Here is a 20468-nt window from a genome sequence, read left to right as displayed (position 1 = left end):
CATTTCCTATGTTAGTTGAATTCACAAATGCAGAATCCACAGATAGCTCGGTGGTAGACAACTTGCCTAGCATGACCAAGGAAAGGAAGGAGGCATCACAAGTCCTGACTTAAAATTATATTACAAAGCTACTGTGAAAAAAATCAGCACGGTACTGGCACAAAAACAGACCAGAAGATTAATGGAACAGATTAAAAGATACAGATACAACTACAAACACACTCAGTCACCTTATCCTCGACAAAGGGGCCAAACATGTTCAATGGAAGGAAGATAGCCTCTTTAATAAATGGTGCTGGAAGAACTTGCTATCCACATGCCGAAGGCTAAAACTAGACCTACATCTTTCACCATGCACTAAATTAAAGTCAAAATGGATCAAAGATCTAAATATTAAAACAGAAACACTAAATTTATTGGAAGAGAAAGTAGGTAAAAATCTTGACTACATTGGGGTAGGCAGAGAGTTCATGAACAAAAACCAAACTGCATGGGAAACACTTCAAAGAATCAACAACTGGGACCTCATCTTATTGAAGAGTCTTTGCACATCTAAGAAAATCACCAATAAAGTAAAAAGAAAACCCACGAGTTGGGAAAAAATTTTAGCCAACTGCCCCTCAGACGAAGAACTTCTATCTAGGACATATACAGAATTTAAAAAAATCAGGCCTCCCAAACTCAAAGACCCAATCCAAAAATGGGCATCTGAGATGAACACATACTTCTCTAATGAAGAGACACTAATGGCGAATAAATACATGAAAAAATGTTCAACGTCATTAGTCATTTGAGAAATGCAAATTAAAACAACACTGAGGTTCCATTTCACCCCAGAAAGAATGGCAATCATCAAGAAATCAACCAATAACAATTGCTGAAGAGGCTGTGGGGAGAAAGGAACCCTACTCCACTGCTGGTGGGAGTGTAGATTGGTGAAACCACTGTGGAAATCAATTTGGAGATTCCTCACAAAACTAGGATCAGAAGGCCCATTTAACCCAGCTATTCCCCTTCTGGGTATTTTCCCAGAAGAATTAAAGACATCATACCACAGTGATATATGTGCACCCATGTTTACAGCAGCACAATTTGTTATAGCTAAATCTTGGAAACAACCCAGATGCCCATCCACTGAGGAATGGATAAAAAAGTTGTGGTATTTCTATACAATGGAGTATTACTCAGCTATTTAAAAAGATAAACTGGAGGCTTTTGTAGGTAAATGGATGCAACTAGAGACCATACTCATAAATGAAATAAATCGGACCCACATGTGTAAACATACTGTCTCCTTGGTGTAGGAACCTGAGAAACTAGGTAAAACTCAAAACGTAAAATAGATGATAAGAAAGGGAAAGAAACTGCTCAAAGAAAGTAATGACTGGGATGAGGGAAAGAAGAAAAAAGAAAGAAGGCAAAACATAAATATATATATATGAATAGCTGCAATGACTGTATTGCTGTTGTCTGATGGTATATTGAAAAGAACAGTTAATACAATTTTTTATGTTTTGATCGACTTTGCATGTTTGTGTCTGGTGGTCTGGGCAACTGATTTGAAGGTAACAATATGCAATGGAATTACAGTGGTGAATTCCTACCATCTTGTCTAGGGAAACTCTCTAATATCTCTAATGTTTTACTGAAGAATTATTTTCTTAATCTCTCTAATGGTTTGAGCAATCTTTCATTCTTACATCTGATAATCTGAGCAACATAGTTGAGGATAGCAGTATGAAACGTAACAAGCACTGTTGATTTGTATTAATTTGTCTTGAGACCCTGTATCACTTTGAATGTTTTTGCTTTGGTTTGTTTATGTTCGTGATACTGGTATGCTGCTACTGTTCTATTCTTTTGTTTGTTTGTCATGTACTACTCTCTTTAAAATAAACAAAAAAAGAAAGAAGAAAAAATAAATCAGTCAAAGGTTAAATATCGTGTGGCTTCTGTTATATGAGAAACTCAAAAATAATTTAAGGAGCAAACTAAAACATGACAGGAAACAGAAAGGTAGACCTTTTGGAGAAGGAAGGGGGATATAGGGATGGAGGGAAAGAGGAGGGAGGGTAGAAAGGAAAGTAAAATGGATTAAAATGGCATATGTATATGTACCAATTCCCCATGATAAATGTGCAATACAAACACATACTAGTAAAGTGATTTTAAACATAAAATGTACAGGTACTATTAAAGACATTCATGACAGCTGAAGACATCAAAGCTGTGCTCTACAAAGAAAAAACATTTTAATAATAGTAAAATATGTCCTTTCATATGGAACAATTATATATAGAGTCACTACTGTCCCTATGATAAGGGGGAAGTGAGAAAACACAGTGATTACTATACTACAGCAATTTCGCCTTTGGACGAGCTGCATCAACATCATCAGGAACCTGTTAGAAATAGAAATTTTCATATTCTACTCAGACTACTAAATCAGAAATACTGAAGGTAAGACTGAACATCTGCATTTTTAAAAACCCTCCAGATAATTTTGTTATATGCTAAAATTTGAGTCTGACTGTACAATAAAGTCCTATAGTACATACCTCAAATTTAATAAAGGTACACGCAATCAAATAACTGATTACAAATGACTACAAGCTAGAAAACTATTATGTTAAGCAATACCTGATACAAATACATAAGCTACATTTTTAAAAATATGTGTAAGTGGCTCTAAACTTTTAAGTGAGATACGTTAAAGAAGCTTAACTGAAGCTAGCCATAGTGGGGCAGGTCTATAACCCCAGCTTTCTGGGAAGCTGAGGCAAAAAGACTGCAAGTTCAGGCCAAGCCTGGACAACTTAGTGACTCAGTGAGACCCTGCCTCAAAAATAAATAAATAAATAAATATATAAATAAATAAATGGCCAGAAATCTGTCAAAGGCCCTGGGCTCAAAACCCAGGACTGCCTCCCCTCCAAGGCAATATAATTACAAATACATTATTTGGAACTAAGGTTATAGTAACCTTTTAAAGGAATTTTACAAATTCTAGTAATTCCAAACTAGGTCAACGAAAGTCTTTTAAACTCATAAACACACACCAAAGAATTGGTCACAATAAAGTATTTCTATAGGCAAAACTGAACCAAAATCCTAACTTAGATCACTGAAAAGATTCATTTTTACTACCACAACCCTAGTAATAGCAAAGGACACATTTCTCCCTATACATATTGATTCTGACAGCATTTTTCTTATCTTCTACCTCTACAAGAATGGAATGGAATTGGGGTAGGAACCAGGCCTAAGTGGGATAGAAGACAGAAGAAGGCTATAATGGAGAATCAAGAAGGGAAAGTGTGGCAGCTCTAGCAACTGTGTATCTTGGCAGTAGTGTATATGTACACATGTATGCACAGGATTTCCATAAGTTAAATATTTGGTCTCCTTCTTAAAAAAAATCATGATACCTGTAACCAAAGAATTGCAGAACAAGAGATCTGAACATTTTAAGATTTTCAGCTAAAAAGAACTGCATTAGATACGTGAAAATAAGATTAAAATGGGCTGTTTCAAAGTATCTCCCCGCAAAGACACATTAATAACAAAAAAAAAACAGTAACTGTATAGTGAAGAAATCTGATGCAAAGACTTTAGCCAAGTGATCAAAGTTTTAGTATCACTAGTAAAGGAACAAACATTTAACGTGATACACTAAGACATAGATTGCCTTTTGTTCTTGAAGTTGATATTTTTAATATAACTCATCCTTTTCAGAGTACAATTATCAAGATGGTGAAAAATTGTCATATGTCAGTATTGTACTAATTTACTAAATAGTAAATGATATGTACAGTAATATTTAACTACAGATTTCTTTAAAGTACCTTTCCAAAATGCAAATTTGTGAGCATTAAAAACAATTTACTAGCCAAGTATTAAAAGCCAAGTCAAATATTTCAGGTGTCAATGTATTTTACATGCAAGAGCTATTAATTTTTCTGAAGTTACTGCTGTCTATATCAAATGCAACAAACAAACAATAAATAAATTTGTGTTTATAACAATTTCGAGGTGTTCTTTTGGGTGTCTGGTTTTACAACAAAAAAGAAACCGGAGTAATAATTATTATTACAATAATGTATTATATTAATAATAATGATTATTATATTTGTGGTGGTACAGGGGATTGAACCCAGAGCCTTTGCAATGAGCTAATTGGGTTTTTTTCCCCCATTTTGAGACAGGGTCTCACTAAATTGCCCAGACTAACCTCAAATTTGCAATCTCCCTGACAGTTGTCCAAGCCACTGGGATTGCAGGTACAGACCACCCAGGAAGAAATTATGTATTCTTTTCATCTGTAAGGCCTTGGATTGAGCAAAGATTTCTTTGTACAAAAAGAAAACTGTCAAAACAAAAATACTGTTGATTTGGAATTAATCAGAAAATATTTTTTTCCTTAAAAGCTAAAATGAAAAGACAAACCAGACTCAGAAAAATAATTTCAAAAATCACATATCTGATAAAGGCCTTATACCTACAATATATAGAGAACATTTACAACTTAATAATAAAAAATAACCCAATTTGAAAATGGGCAAAAGTTATGACGAGATACTTTACTAAAGATAATCACAAATGGCAAATAAGCACATGAAAAAATGATTAATATGACTTGTCATCAAAGACAAAAAAAGCACAAAGAACACAACATACTTAGCAAAACAACATACATACTCAACAGAATGCTATGAGTAAAAATACCAAGTGTGCTAAGAATATGGAGCAATTGGAAATTTCATACAATTGCTCCTAAGAATGCAAACTCCTAAGAATTCCAGACACTTTGGAATAGTTTGGCAATTTTACATTAAGTTAAAGATATATTTACTTATATGACCCAGCAATCCCACTCTTGGGGACATAAAAACCTATGCATCCCAAAAAACATGCACAAGACATTCAATGCAGCTTTATTTATAATCCCCAATTAAAAACAACCTAAATGCCCACCAACTGGTGAATAAATAAATGAACACTGGTACATCGGGGCTGGGTTTTTAGCCCAGCAGCACAGCGCCTGACTGGCAAGCACAAGGTCGTGAGTTTGATTCCCGCTACCAGAAAAAAACCAAAAAAAAAAAAAAAACAAACAACACTGGTACATCTATATAATGAAATAGTACTCAGCAAAAAGAACTACTGACCTATGCCATAACTCAAATGGATCTCAAAAGCATTGAGACAGAAAAGAGCATGTGTAATTCCATTTGTATAAAGTTATAGAAAAAGCAACACTACAATGACAGAAAGCCTGTCAGAACAAGGGAAGGAAGAAACTGACTATACGATGGCAAGAGGAACTTTCTGGGTAATGAAAATATTCCATTGATTATTTGTGGTTCTAGACATAAAACTGCATATATCTGTCAAAACTCATCAAATTAAACAATTAAGATTGGAGAACTTTACCGTATATAAATTATACTTCAAAGCTAACTTTAAAAATTAAAACAAGCATAAATAGTTAGGCCTGGAGCTGTGCCTTGAAGGGAGTATGAAGGGAGAATCTAGGTTCCTGGTACTATTGTATGTCCTGGTATGGGTGGTAGAGAATTGGATGTTTGTTTTGGGAAAGGTCACTGACCTGTACAGTACAGTTTATGATTCATGTATTTATGTGTATCTATGTGTGTGTGTCTTTAGGTTTATGATTTAGAATATATGTATGATAAAGTCATAAGATACATATATGGTTAGGACACAATGAGCTTTACACAAACTTTACTCAACTTTTCTTATTTCTAGAAATCCTGATCAATATAAGTATACTGAGAAACTTTCATTTCCAGATTTAGCTTTCTACTAGAAAGAAAAATTTTACTAACCTCCTTCATAAATGACTTGCCTATGCGCACCACTTTTGCAAATAAAATAGGATCATGAGAAAGGTGGGGACCGAGGTAACTGAACATATTGAATACATCTCTCCTCAAATCTTCAAAGCTCTCTGCTTGCTTTGGTGCTCTCTTGTTTTGCAAAGCACTAACAGGTGAGCCTTTAGCACCTTTAGGAACGCCAACTCTACAAAAAGAAATAAAATTTATAAATATATATGCTATATAATATCATTTAAAATCAACACAATCATGTTAATGAGTAAGTGAATCTTTTCTCGTTCACATTTGCTTTCTATATTTCAACCATACCTAACTTTATTATATCCAATAGCTCTTAGCTGGTAGGAAAACAAAAATATTCATTAGGAATAAAATCAGAGCTCACAGGAGAATGTTTCACATTAATATATTTTTAAAAAGGATACCAGGGAAATGTAGATCTCAAGTAATATTTAAAAATATTATCTTATGAATTTGAGTTAAACTTGGTCAGTATCAAGAATAGGGACATGGCAGTAGGGAACAAGGGGTGGACTTCAGATATACCTGAAGATGAAACAGAAAAATATGGATATAATAACATTGATTCAAGTCAGTAAAACACTTCTCAGTCAGAGTTCCACTGCTTAGACTGATACAAGTGAACTGATGGTAGGGAAGGTGAACAGCATAATGAAAGAGGGTATCATACTATAGAGAGCAGCATGCCCAGAGTTCTCACCTGCTGAGCAGGTGTCCCACTATGGAGTCACAGGGATCACTCTCTTAGAAGAAGCCTTCACGGTCCACAGCCCAGGTGGCACTGAAGGCAGCAGCCAGGAGCTATGCACGAGTCACAAGCCTGGAGCTTTTGAAGCAGGCTCTGATCTGCGCAGCTGAAGCCAGAGCTGCTGCCAATACTGCTCCTCAATACCTTGCAAGTAGGCTCAGGGCTACAGGACTGGTTGACACAGTAACTAGGGATGATGAAAGAGGCTACACTAGTAATTTCCTGAATAGCAGCCTATATGCCAAGAGAGATAAGGCACACAGTGGCAATGTCCTCCCTCAGAGCCACTCAACCCAGGATAGAGGAACAACACACTAAATAAAAACCTCAGGAAATCTCTATCTCTCAAAGAAAGAGGAAAAGTCAAAAGCAGAGAAAGAGTTTTCACTCTCAGTGGAGCAAATCTAACCTATACTTTTCATAATGCACTAGACATGACGAAAGAAGTCACTAATTAACATATAATAGACACACTCTCTGTGAATAGTTCTTATCTTTTGAGAATACACACTAAAATGTGTGTGGTTTGAAGAGAAAAGATAAATATGTAACTTTTTAAAAAAATTCTCCTAAACTAGTGCTACTTCAATGTAAGTATACAGCAACATACCTTCGGTAGAGAGGCTCAACAGTTATGTGAATGAGCTTGCAAATAGCAAGGGCTATTAGTTTATGTGAAGCTGCATAGTATGGAGGCATCTGATCCATAATGTTTTGTGCATGCTGCCAATCACCGATCTTTAACAAGGCTTCCAACAAACCAAGTTTTTGGTTGTCAGGTGGCTAAAAATGAACAGGCACAACAAAGATACAGACATCAAGAAATCTCAAAACTTCTCTTTAACATACATCAAAAGTATTTCGCCATCCCTTGGAAACTGAACAGCATTTGCCTGAGTATTCAGCTATTGTAAAATGAAAACAGGGTCTGCTTTTTCATTTAGCAGACAAAGGCGCTACAGTTTAATAAACTTGGGACTAAATAGTAGTTAATGTAATATTGTGAGGGGCTGGGGCTGGGGGTTTAGCTCAGCGGCACAGTGCCTGCCTGGCAAGTGCAAGGTCGTGAGTTCGATTCCCAGTATTGGAAAAAACCAAAAAACAATAAAAAGTATTATTGTGCCACAGGGAACTAGAATTCATTTATCTTTGAGACTTCCTTTAGGAGTTGAGGGATATTCCTACACAGAGCAAAAGTACAATTAATATACTTTGATTTTACATAGACTGTATTTTGAAATTTATGTTTAAAAATATGGCAGCCTCTTTTGGGAGGGTTCCATTCAGATTAAAAATGTAATCACATTTGCAAAATGAGCATTCCAAAATCAGGTACTTACATATTCAAATTTAAGAAATTATACTTCTATAAGCTGATTAACTATCAGAAGTTACAGCATATAATTCTAAATAAAGAAAACAATGTTAAATTTACTAGAATAAATTATATACCTTCTCTACTTTCTCCTCTTCCTTTTCCTTTTCTTTCTCTCGCTCATCAAGTCTTTCAGAAGATAATACAACCATTGTAAGTTTTCTAACAATTTGCTTAGCTTCCACAATTTCTCGTTTGTGTTCATCCATAATGCAATTATCAGCTGGAAGAAGCTAAAAGAGTTCATTAAAATTTCATGAAACAGCTAATACCAACTATATGCTCATATAAAAAGCAAATGGTACCTATTCTCATTTGATAAAACTATAAATAAGAAGTCTAGCCTATTCATGACTATGATTTCCCTTCTAAACTAATTCTCAGTCAGTTATTTTCTTACAATTTGACAGGGTTAGGTACTACTGAATTTTGTACACACCCTAAAATCACATAGCAGTTCAAAGTTTCATGTCTTCTCTCTATTAAAGGACCTAAATGAATACAAGAGTGATGTTTAACACTAAATTTATTAGTCTGCCCAAGAAAATACCTACCTATTCCATTAAAAATACCACATATTTCCCCCTTTTAAGGCCAAACTCCAAACTGAATAAAGTACTGCACATGGATCAAATTTGGGAGAGGTGAGCTACTGAATTATATCAAGGAAAAGATCCAAACTTTCTAAATGGAAAAATGTCAAAGTAGAAAAATAATTTGACCGTTTTATTTTCTAGGTACCTATTTAAGTCTCAAACAAGTTTCTATCCTATTGCAAAAAAGAAAAAAAAACACTTATACTCAACCTTCTAATGAAAAAAACTCAAGTATCTCAAGTATAGCCACATTTTATCATGGTTAATATAAGTATTTCATACAATAACCATGGTATAAAGAGAAAAGACAATCAACAAACTGCTACTCAGTGTTTCTGCAAAGCATCATAGTGAGCTACAAAAAAAGTATTTCTACCCCCTAGAAATATGTATTTCAGTAGCTAGCACAAACACCAATAAACAATCAGATAACAATAGAAGGAAAGGTAAAATGTTAAATACTATAGGTCACCCTGTTAGTCAAGAACAGATAGGGAGAAAGTCACTACAGACTGCTACAAGGAGGCAAACAAGATTTTTTTCATTCTGTACAGCACACACATTTTTACTGCTTTATTTGTATGCCTTGCATAGGTGCTCATCTTTTACCTGGACCACTGCAATTTCATCTAATGCAGAAACTGAGTGCTTCTTCTTACAGTTATCCCAATTTCTACTTTTGTGTATTTTGAGAATAGTATATTATTGGATGCATGCAAAGCTAAAGCTGTTTTGTCTTCCCAGTTAACACAACTGGTTTATTATGAAGTGACTCTCATCACATTTTGCCAAAAATTCCCTTTTGCCTAACAATAATACTTTTTCTGGTATACTTCCTTATTCTTTTCCTTTGAACATGTCTTTCCTTGGATTTTCCATGTATCTAACATAAATAATAGACCAATTTTTATATCTCACCTGACAATCTTTGTCATCTTAAAAGGAACACATGGTCTGCTTGCATTTACTGTTAAACTCAGACATAATCAATATTAAATTTACCACCATCTTAAATCTTTCATTTGTTATGCCAGATTGCCTACACCTTCAAATTCGCCCTTTTCTGATCCATTTTGTACATCCTCAGTTTATGTATCACTTCTCTTCTTTAAATCCTAAATGGCTATCTCTGCCCAAAAGAAAAAAACAGACTCCAGGCTATGTGCACTCAAAGTCCTTCCAATAGTTTAGTCCCAACCTACTTCTCCATCTTCATTTCTCCTACATGCCACACAGTATCCAACCCCGAGATTCCTGATGCTCCCCTAACGAGATAATGAAGTCTCTTTAAACCCCTTGAACTCGTACTAACTTAATTTTACCTACAAGGCTTTCCAGCATTTAAGCCTGGATGACTCCTACTCACCTATCTAGATTCCAGTTCAACATCATTATTTGGAAAGTATTCCAAAATCCAACACATATGATCACTACTCTGAGCTCCGACAGCAACTTGTAAATACCTCCAACAACATACTTATTATACAATAACATTTTTTTCCTTCTTAGAATAGAACTGCTTTCATGGTAGAGACTGAGTTTTATTCAACTCTGTACAAAGATGGGCAAGGAAGTTATAAAGTGATTTCAAAGGCAACCAAGATAATGTCAGCTTTAGACAGGTTTAAGACAACAGGTATTCGAATACAAACCTAATGTAATTTATACACTGAAAACAGCTTTTTCAAACTCACGTGCTGAACTAGAAGTTATCTATCACAATCACAACTCTTCTAAATCCCAAATCCAGCAATAAAGGCACAACAGTAGTCATTTGCTACCCAATAAAAACACAAGTACTTCTTAAATGTATTAAAAACATAAATACACTAACAAAGTTCACCATCCATCTTGAAATTAACACTGTAGAGAGAAGGAAAAAGTGCCTTGATAATCCCATATTTCCCATGATTCACATGACAGAGTAGCCTAAAACTATACTGGTTAAGAACTTGGCCTTTCTCCTCATGAGACACGCCTTGATGATGACTGAAAGAATTTGAAGTGCATATCTAATCTTAACTTCTGTAAAGGTGACCAAAAGGTATTTGATTTCCATAACTGTCAAAAGAATTAAATTCATTCACTTTATTGAGTACACACAAATTATTAATGTATTCAGGCTTCAAAAAATAAGATTTGAGGCCGGGCGTGGTGGCACAGGCCTGTAAAGCCAGCACTTGGGAAGCTGAAGCAGGAATACTGTTCCAAGTTCAAGGCCAGCCTGGACTACAAAGTGAGTTCAGGGCCAGCTGAACTGCATAGTGAAACCCTGTCTCAAAAAGACAAAAACAAAAAAACACAAAAAACAAAAAACAAACCAATAAAAAAGAATTGAGAGCTAGAACCAACCTTGGAGTGCTACATGACTGCCTATTCCTCTAACCCACCCCTGGAATAGATAAGCAAATACTCCAAGCAGGCCACTTGACTTACATGTACATAAAGATCATCTAAATCAATAAGATTAAATTGCAGAAGCACTGCTGCAACTCTGTATAAAGATGATGGAGTCTCACCATTTGGTTCCTTTAAAAACAAAAGAAAAGTTTCCACTTAGTGTATAAAGTGAAACAATTAAAATCATATCCTTTATCTACCAATAATTAAGAACAGTTAGAAGAAATAAGTCAAGAATATACTGCATTATCATACATCTGAATTTAGGACAAATAATATATCAGCATCCCTCTTCACATTCAAGTATCTTCTGACAAATATGAAAAAAAAGTTTTGAAAATAGGAATTTTTTACATTATACATTTGAATAACATCTCACAATTGAAAAGAGTAAGTAAAATTTTAACCTGCATAAGAAAGGCCTGCATTTCTGTTTATATGTGTTTTCTTAGATTCTATGCTAAGCATTATCTGCTTGTCTTCTGAATTCTCCTTCAAAACAGGTGTCCACATTCACTACAGACATTTAAACCAACATTTTAAAATACAGAATGGCAAAGTCAATTCCAGGTCAGCCGTGAGGATCATACACTAAACACAAGGATCTTTGAATGATAACAATTTTGGAAAATTCTTAAACTGCTGGGGTCAGATGAATAGAAGAACAAGAACCGGTAACAATAAGTTAAATGAAAGAAAAAAAGCAAACAATGACAACATACCAAGCTTTTATTCTACTCCGCATGGACAATAAAACCTTTGTAGGTAAGGCTCCTTCCACAATTGTGATGGGTATTGGGGACTAAAACATGAAACTAACCAAACCTAATAAATATATGTATCATTTAAAGGAGACTATATCTCCTTATTTAATAGAGATAAATCTTTAACTTAATAGTAATTCCTTGATTTTAAATGTTTATACATGGTTAGAATAGTTTTTAAAGAAAACAAACGGTGGTCATGGTTTCAGAGCAAACTCACAAAAACGTACCTGACAACCTCTCCTCCACTACCCAAATGGAACATACCAGGATCCCATTATTCCCTTTATCCTTATTTAAATAAGCTCCAGACCCCTGGTTTGAATGACAACTCCCACACCTGGATCTCCATATTCTCCACAATCCATGTTCTGTTTTAGTTCACCCTTCCATATCCTTGAAACGCTTCTATGGAATCCTCTGGAATTCATAACCCATCCTCAGCAAAACTCCCTATATCCAGATCTCTCTTCCAAAGATTACCTTCACCCTTGTGCTTGAACAGACCTTGGCACCCTTCACTCTGACTCACTATCACTCTTGCAGGCTCTACTTGGGTTTTAGTTTAGGCTTTTTGTTTTTGTATGAGATGGGGTCTCACTATACTACCCAGGCTAATCTTGAATTCCTAGGCTTAAGTGATCATCTCACCTCAACTTCCAGAGTAGCTGGGACTACAGGTACATGCCACCAAGCTCAGCTAACTCTTACCTTAATTTGCTTAACTTTGGAGATTTTTATATACATGTTTACTCCTACCATGCTGGCCTTGAACTCTTCTTTCTCTTCCCAATATGATTCCCTTTACCCTATCCTAGCCACTCACCCCATATCCTAAACCTTAATATCACTAATATTTATAAGCCCCTCCATGATGCCAATATATCCAGCCTCGAGCAGCCCCTGAACGCTGCCAGCCAATTATACTCTATTTGTCTCCTCCACGCACTCAACTACTTCCCATTTTCTATTTCGATGAGAAAATTAGATCAACTCAGCTTCTATAATAATCCCACAATTTTACCTACCAACAACTGTACCTATATATGTTACCTTCTCACCTGCCATTACAGGTGAACTCTCTCTGCTCCTATTTAAAGTCAATCCACCTACTTAAGTGCTAAACTCCCTTCTCTCCTATTTAAGAATATAACACCAATAATTCTCCCCATTCTCTTACCACACATTTTCCCTTCTGCTCAATCATTCCAATCAGCATACAAAAGTGTTCTCGCTCTCATCTTTACACAAAAAAAATCCTTTCATTTCAGTTTACTTCCCCTGCCATTTACCACTCCACTGTCTGCACTCCTTTGTAGTATCTGCTTAAAAGAGTTGTCAGTTGTCTCCAATTCCATTCTTCCCATTCTCCCCTAATACAACCCAACTCCAGTTTTTATATCTGTGATGATTAATCCAATAGTCAAATGTTTAATCCTTAAATGATCTATTAGAAGCATTTGACAGAGTTGATTATTTCTTCCTCCATTTAACTTCCAAAATTCCATAAATTCTGTTTTACTCTTATCTTGTATACTGTTCCTTTTCTACTTTCTTGCTGGTCCCTCCTCTTCTCCCAAAGCCCTTAACACTGACATCCTCTAGGGTTCAGTCCTTGATTCCATTCTATCTCTCTATATTCAACCTTTGGTGATTTCATCCAGTATCACAACTTTGAATAGCATCTACGTGCTTTCAATATACCTATTTTTTATTCCTAGCCCCGTCCTTGCTCTTGAACACCAGATTTATATATCCAACTATTCATTCAGATCCAGTTACTTACCAGATTCATATACCAATTACTTATACATGGATATCTAATAGATTTCTCAAACTTAACACATCCACAATTGATCTCTGAGTTCCTACCTCCAACACTCCAAACCCATTCCATCTGAAATTTCCCTTATCTCAGCTCATGATAACACTATCTTTTTGGCTGCTTGATCCAAAAAAAAAAAATCTGAATATATAGTCCTTAACTCTATTTTCTCATATTCTACATCCAATCCATCAGCAGTCTCACCTTCAAAATATATTCATACCCTGATCAACATTGACTGCTACCACAATCTGGTGGATCTTTTTAAAATTTAATAAACAGAAACATGCACAAGTATGTTCACGTTCTTTTTCTTTCTCTCTTTCTCTCTCTCCCCCCACCCCTACACTTCTGAAGACTGCTACTACACAAACTCTTTCCTCAATAAGCTAATTATTAATGGGAAAATATTAAAGTACTTCTCCTAACTTTCCAGTAAGAACGGCATTTCAAGGAAACCAAATGGCCTGAGTTGATAATGAGCAACTCTTCGTTATTCAAGAATGACAGCTAATGAATGCGGAGGGCATGATTAAGTTAGTAAACCAAGAATGCAGGGCTCCTAAGGCAAAAACTAGCTCAAACAAGGATTACCTTGTTTCCAAGGATTACCCATGGATCCTAAACTATTTAATGCAAGGCTGATGAAAAACTGGATATTCACATTGTCGTTGGAAGTATCAACTTGCATATAACTTGATGGGGGGGCAATGTATAACAGAAGGCTTGGACTGTTACTGATCCATTTAAAAACAGACACCAGATATTATGTACATGAAACCTGTATCATAACCTCTGAAGCATTTTGCTATTAAATATTTTACTGAATATGCCAGGCAGGGTGGTGCATGCCTATAATCCCAGCACTCGGGAGGCTGAGGCAGAAGGATGGTTGCAAGTTCAAGACCAGCCTGGGCCACAAAGTGAGCTCAAGGCCAGCCTCAACTGCATAGCAAGACCTGTCTCAAAAAGACAAAAACAAAAAAGAAACAATATAACCAAGCCTTTAGACCTGATTCCACATATATAAGAAATATAGGGACAAAGAGCAAATTAAATCAGCCATGAAAAAGCAATCAAACCAATCCAAATAGGTTCTTCTAGAGAATGGTCTCATAACAATTCAACACAACTGAGGGGGGATTCTAAATAAAAAAAAGACTGAAAAATCTTGACCATCAAATGCAAGGTATGGTCTTTGGTTCACCATTTGAACAATCTAGTTGTGAATGCATTGTGGGGACAACTTAGGAAATCTGAATATAATTTCATTTTACTGTATGACAGTAATCTCATTAGGTATGAAATTGGCTGCCTGGTTATATAAAAAATGTCCTTAAAGTGTACAAAGTACAATATTCTGGAAGAAACTTTCATGATAAATGTAATATAAATTAACACATATTTCAAAAAAGCATGGCAACATTTTAATAAACTTAATCTCCAGTGATGAAGTTATACATTATTCTCTTTATACTTGAAAATATTCATAATAAAACAAAAAGAGAGAAAATGAAAAATCTAAGTTATATCACATCACTCCTCTATTCAAAATCCTCCACTGGCTTCACCCAGTATCCCCACCAAAGACCTAAGACCTTGCACTGGTTCTCTGTGACCTACTTCCTCTCACCTCTGACTTCATCCTACTGTCTTCCCACTGAATCACCCTGACCCAGCCATACTGGCTTCCACAGGGTTCTTCACACATCAGGCACGCTCACATCTTTGCGCCACTGCACTAACTGCCATAGGCTCTTCCCCAGGTATATGTACAACTTACAAACTTCATGTATTTGCCTAAATCTCACCTTTTCAATGAGGTCTACTCTCACTATCTTATTTAAAACTGCAATCTATGACTTCAGCATTCCTGATCTTCCTTATCCTGCTCTGTATTTTTCCCCATTTTGTGTATTACTTTACAATTTAATTAGAATGTAAGCATCATGAAATCAAGGATTTCCATTTATAAATGTAGCCCCAGTGCCTAGAACAATAACTTGCATCTAAGGGTGCTCACACAACATGTCTTAAATGAAGTGAATTTGGGTTATATATAATAGGGCACAACATGGTACCATTACTACTACTCTGTGTTGTGAATCCAAAAATCAAGGGGCTGTGACATAGTTGAAAACCATCACCAGGCATGGTGGTGCACACATGTAATCCCAGCACTCAGGAGGTTGAGGCAGGAGGATCATTGCGAGTTCGAGACCAGCCTGGGCCACAAAGTGAGCTCAAGGCCAGCCTGAACTGTATAGCAAGACCCTGTCTCAAAAAGACCAAAAAAAAAAAAAAAAAGAAGAAAACCATCATCTCCTCCTTTCCTGTGACAAAACAACTTCAGCCAAGTTTATCTTTTAGCGCCCTTATACTTCCTAGTATTTCCTTCTTACTGTTCTTTGTGCTGTTCCTCATGTTTTTGCTAACTCTCCATTGTAGCACTCTCTGTTAGAGAAATAAAAATATGCCTATCCTACTCTTCAAAATGGTAATGTGCTTTTAAAACTATTTAAGTCCTCTCTTATCCTTCCAAGTCAAAACATTCAAAATAGGTGATCACAGGTTGATATTAGAGTAAAATCACTCTCACTGACATCACAGTAGGAATATTTAGCTCTGCCTAGAAGTATTAGTACTAAGGTATAAAAAGAAACTTAAATTCATTCAAACAATTCCCCATTGTTCAAAATATGATTTCAAATAAGAATGAATAAACATTTCCAGGCAGTGATAGGAAAAGGAGATGGTAAAGAGTTAGGCAAGGGACAAATACACAGGTTGACTATATATACTGGGAGCCCTTTTATAAGATTATATCTCTAAACAGTTGTTGCTTTTCATAGCTTTCCTTACATTCCTCCCTAAGACTGTAAGTTATCTAAAATCTTTGACATTTCTTCCCCTATACTTAGTAGCCTTTAAGACTACAGATTCGTATAATGACAAGATACCTCTGGCAATTGGCAGAAGAGAATGAAATTACATACAGCAGTATGAGATTTACTTCTTCCATTAACAGGTTATTTCTGAATCAAATATTTTGGCCATATTTTACATAAGGAAAATCTCCATTGTCTACAAAAAAGGATCATTCAATACTGGCAAACACTTCCTCCCAGGTATATTTTAATTCAGCTGAAAAGTTTCATTATTTGGAATTTTTTCATACAAAGATTTTTAACTCTAAAACTAGGAACTCAACTAACTTGGTATTATAGAGTAGGTCAGCATTATGCACTGTGATAGGTTCTAAAATCTAAGCCTTAACTTCTATTCTAATTTATCATGCCCCAAGTTAAATTTCAGATATGTCTTCACTTCAGCGGTGGGCTTCAGGTTCTTAAGCCCAAAGCGAGCATGGTGCCTCTTAAATTTTGATGAAATACAGTACTTGAATCTGTTCCCCATACCAGTGGTGGCAAACCTATGGCACGTGTACTGCAGCTAGCTGTATCATTAAAAGCTCTAAAAGGTTCTCAATTTCTGCCCTAGACTAAGAGTGGTCTCTCAGGCTGCTGCTGGAAAAATAATAGCTGCCATTGCTGATTTTTTTATTAAATATCACTCTTGCCTAAAAAGTCCTTCCATGTGACTTGTCTGAGCTTAAAAGCTATATGCTTTTAAACACTGGTGTGCCATATCTTCTGTCTTTTGGAGCATTCTGGAGAATATAAAAACAAAACACAAGCAGAGGCACAGGCACTGTATCATTTAGGATCCAAAAAGGAATTCTCTGATTATCCTGAACTACAGCTCCAAGAAAACAGGGATAGCACCTCTTCATCAGAGTACCATCAGTACCTAGCAGAGCAACAGGACATCATAAACATTCAATGAATGCCTATTTTTTTTGGTACCGGGAATTGAACTCAGGACCTTGTGCTTGCCAAGCAAGGCACTGTGCCGCTGAGCTATATGCCTGGACCAAAGAAAGCCCATTTTTTTTTCAATGAATGAATGCTTCTTAATTAGCTGATTCTGCCAGGCAAGTAGCCAAATTAGCAAAGTTACATCAAAAAGGACAGCAGAGGCTTTATTATATCTTCCATGCTACCAAGAGAATTCTCTTCCTAAAATACAGAGCACTTATTTACAATTAGTAAATGTGTACTACGGCAAAGCAGTAAACTAGTCCACAGAAATTAGTAAAACAGAAACTGCCCTAAATGGTTCACAATCTGGCAAAAAAAAAGATAGACACAATTTATTCTAATATAACATGTTTAAGTGTTAGAACTATGTGTTAAGGTTTATGAGACTGTAAGAACTGACTAAATCTACACACATGAAGTGTCATCTGACACATTACAGAGCAAGCGGCACTTGATCTTAAAGAATAAACAGGAGTTTCCAAGATGAAGAAAAGACAAGTAAGAGGGTTAGGTAAGAATAGTTTTCTAGGTATAAGGAACTGCATGAACAAAGATTCATAGCAATGCCTACACCAAAATTCAGGAAACAGCTAGTCATTTGATATAACTAGATTATTAGGTTAAGAAAAAAGCCTAATGATAAGGCTGGCAAAAAAAGAACAGTGCTGGACTGTAAAGAGCTTTTTCTGCCACTTGCTGAAGTGTGAATTTCATCCTACCAGCAAAGATTTTTGAGCAGTAAAGTGCCTCAGCCAAATCGCTTTTAGAAATAGTAGTTAATAATTTCATAATATAAAAGATGAATTGAAGATAATCAGAGGCATAGATTAGCTTGATAGCAATTACAGTAGTTTAATGACAAATGATGTAAGATATACCTCAAGTATATATTCAAATCCATAAAAAAATTCCAATAATACATAATAAAATCCTAACTCATAACACAATATTCAAGGCCCATGATAATCTAAAATGAACCTACCTTTCCATAGTCATTTTCTGTCCCTTCTTTTCCCATTTTATAATCCAGCCACAGCAGACCTTTCCTTCAATAAGTTATGTATATTCACACCACTACATCTTCATTCTCACACTGTCTGTTACTCCTGCATAGAAAACTCTCAAACAACTCCTACATTCCTTTAAGAACCATGTTAAAAACTAAGGGTTATATCTATGAGGTCTTCATTGAGTCTATCTCTCCTGAGACAAAATTTAATTATGCATTGCTCTAAACTTTCATATTGCATCATTCGTACTACTAGTATAGTACTTAAAACAACACATCATTAGTTCTCCATGTATCTATCTATTTCCTCTGACAGAATGAGCTGAAACCAATCATTATTAAATAAAACTCAAATTATACACATAAAAGTATGATGTTAACCTATACATACAGATATACATTTTTTTACCTGGTAAAACTTGAATTTGAACCCAAGAATATGACACAGTGTTTGCGGTTCACACATACTCATGTAAGATTCTAATAAAGATATAAAGAAGTCATCGTGTTCTGGCCTGCATTCAAACACTTCTAAAATGACATCCAAAACTCTATTGGGATCCAGATTAAAGCATCCTGTAACAGACGAGATATACACAAATTCAAAAGTGATTATACGTCATTTCTAGTAAACTCAATAATTTTCAGGGAAAACATACAGCAAAATAAAATTGCTTCTAAAAACAACTTAAAAATTTGTTTCCCCTCCTTCAGAGGGAAATCTTTACAACTTTCAAGATCATAAAAAAATATCACTCTACACATTTTACAGATGAGACTGTGACTTGTGTAAGATCACAGGATGTGTTAAAGACTGGCCTGCGGCTGGAGGCCAGAACTTGTGACACTAGTCAACTAAATGTTCTTCTATGCCACAATGTCTCATCAGTCCTTGATTACTCAGGCTAGTGAAAGAGATCTACACAATTAATTCTTAGCAAAATATGAAAATCAAACAATACATTTTAAAAATTAGGCAACTAAAGGGCTTTTAAAAATAGTTTAAGCAAAAATATCTGGAATGTTGATATAACAGTTTAGGTTCATGAAACTGGACCATAATTTATAGAATCAGTGTTAAGTTTATCTTACATATACAACAGAGATATAAAATAAAACTATATCACTAATTCATATTTATAATTTCTGATAGGAAAAGTGGTATACTCCTGATAATAAAGAGATCAGAGAATACCAAGGGAGTATGAGACATGACAAAAGAGTACAGATGACACAGCATAGAAGGGAAAGACAACCTTGATAGAGCAGGGAAAAAAAAAAAAAAACACTGACTAGGTGTTTATGGCTACTTATCCATGCAAATCTCATAGGGGAAAAAAAAGGGGCCAGTTAGACATGGACTTGATAAACATTCCTACCAGTCACTCTCTTCTTAATATGTTAATTCTATATGCATTCAACTTCAGCTGTTACCATAATATAGTGCAGTCATATCATATGTACATTACACTATGAGAATTTAATCATTTGCACACAAGAATAAAAAGAATTACTTTAAATGTTACTTTTAATGTTTAAAAATCTATATACCATTCCTCTCAATAAAACACCATCTTATACCAGGAGTGAGACTCAGGTATGAATCTGCTAGTTCCTCAGTTTATTTCCGTTCTTAACTTGCATCAAGTTAAATGAAATTCTAATATTTTAAATTACATATCTTTCATTACACGTAGCCTCTAAATGCAAGCTAACCACTTTATTGGGCAAGAAAATAAACACTGATTTCTTCTAATATTAGAGAAAAAAAAGAACAACTATGCTCAACTTTGGGAGATATGTGAGGTCTAAACACGTGCTTCTTATAGATGACTTAGGAGATTTTTTTCTCAAGAAAAAAATTTTTTTTCGATTTTTGAACCAGGATCTTCCTATGTAGTTCAGGGGGGGCCTTAAACTCAATAACTCACTATGTAGCCCAGGCTGCCCTCAAACTTACGGCAATCCTCCTGCCTCAGCTACCCTAG

General features: G+C 35.3%; 1 protein-coding gene across 9 annotated transcripts in view; it reads right to left on the bottom strand.

The window, feature by feature from the left end:
* Thoc2 (THO complex 2) overlaps window positions 1-20468 on the bottom strand; it is a 113634-nt gene that overhangs the window by 52185 nt on the left and 40981 nt on the right. For all 9 annotated transcript variants that reach the window (XM_013523054.1, XM_013523056.1, XM_005401279.2 and 6 more), the window contains 5 exons: window positions 18890-19056; window positions 11038-11130; window positions 8083-8238; window positions 7241-7413; window positions 5850-6045 (listed from right to left, as the gene is read on the bottom strand). In XM_013523054.1, the coding sequence (XP_013378508.1) occupies window positions 5850-6045; window positions 7241-7413; window positions 8083-8238; window positions 11038-11130; window positions 18890-19056 (785 nt within the window). The remainder of the gene's footprint in view (window positions 1-5849; window positions 6046-7240; window positions 7414-8082; window positions 8239-11037; window positions 11131-18889; window positions 19057-20468) is intronic.

The sequence above is a fragment of the Chinchilla lanigera genome, unplaced genomic scaffold (genome assembly GCF_000276665.1).
Source record: "Chinchilla lanigera isolate Chin_1 unplaced genomic scaffold, ChiLan1.0 scaffold00072, whole genome shotgun sequence".
NCBI lineage: Eukaryota > Metazoa > Chordata > Mammalia > Rodentia > Chinchillidae > Chinchilla > Chinchilla lanigera.
Note: the sequence above shows the minus strand (reverse complement) of the source record. Positions and strands in the feature narration are given on the sequence as shown.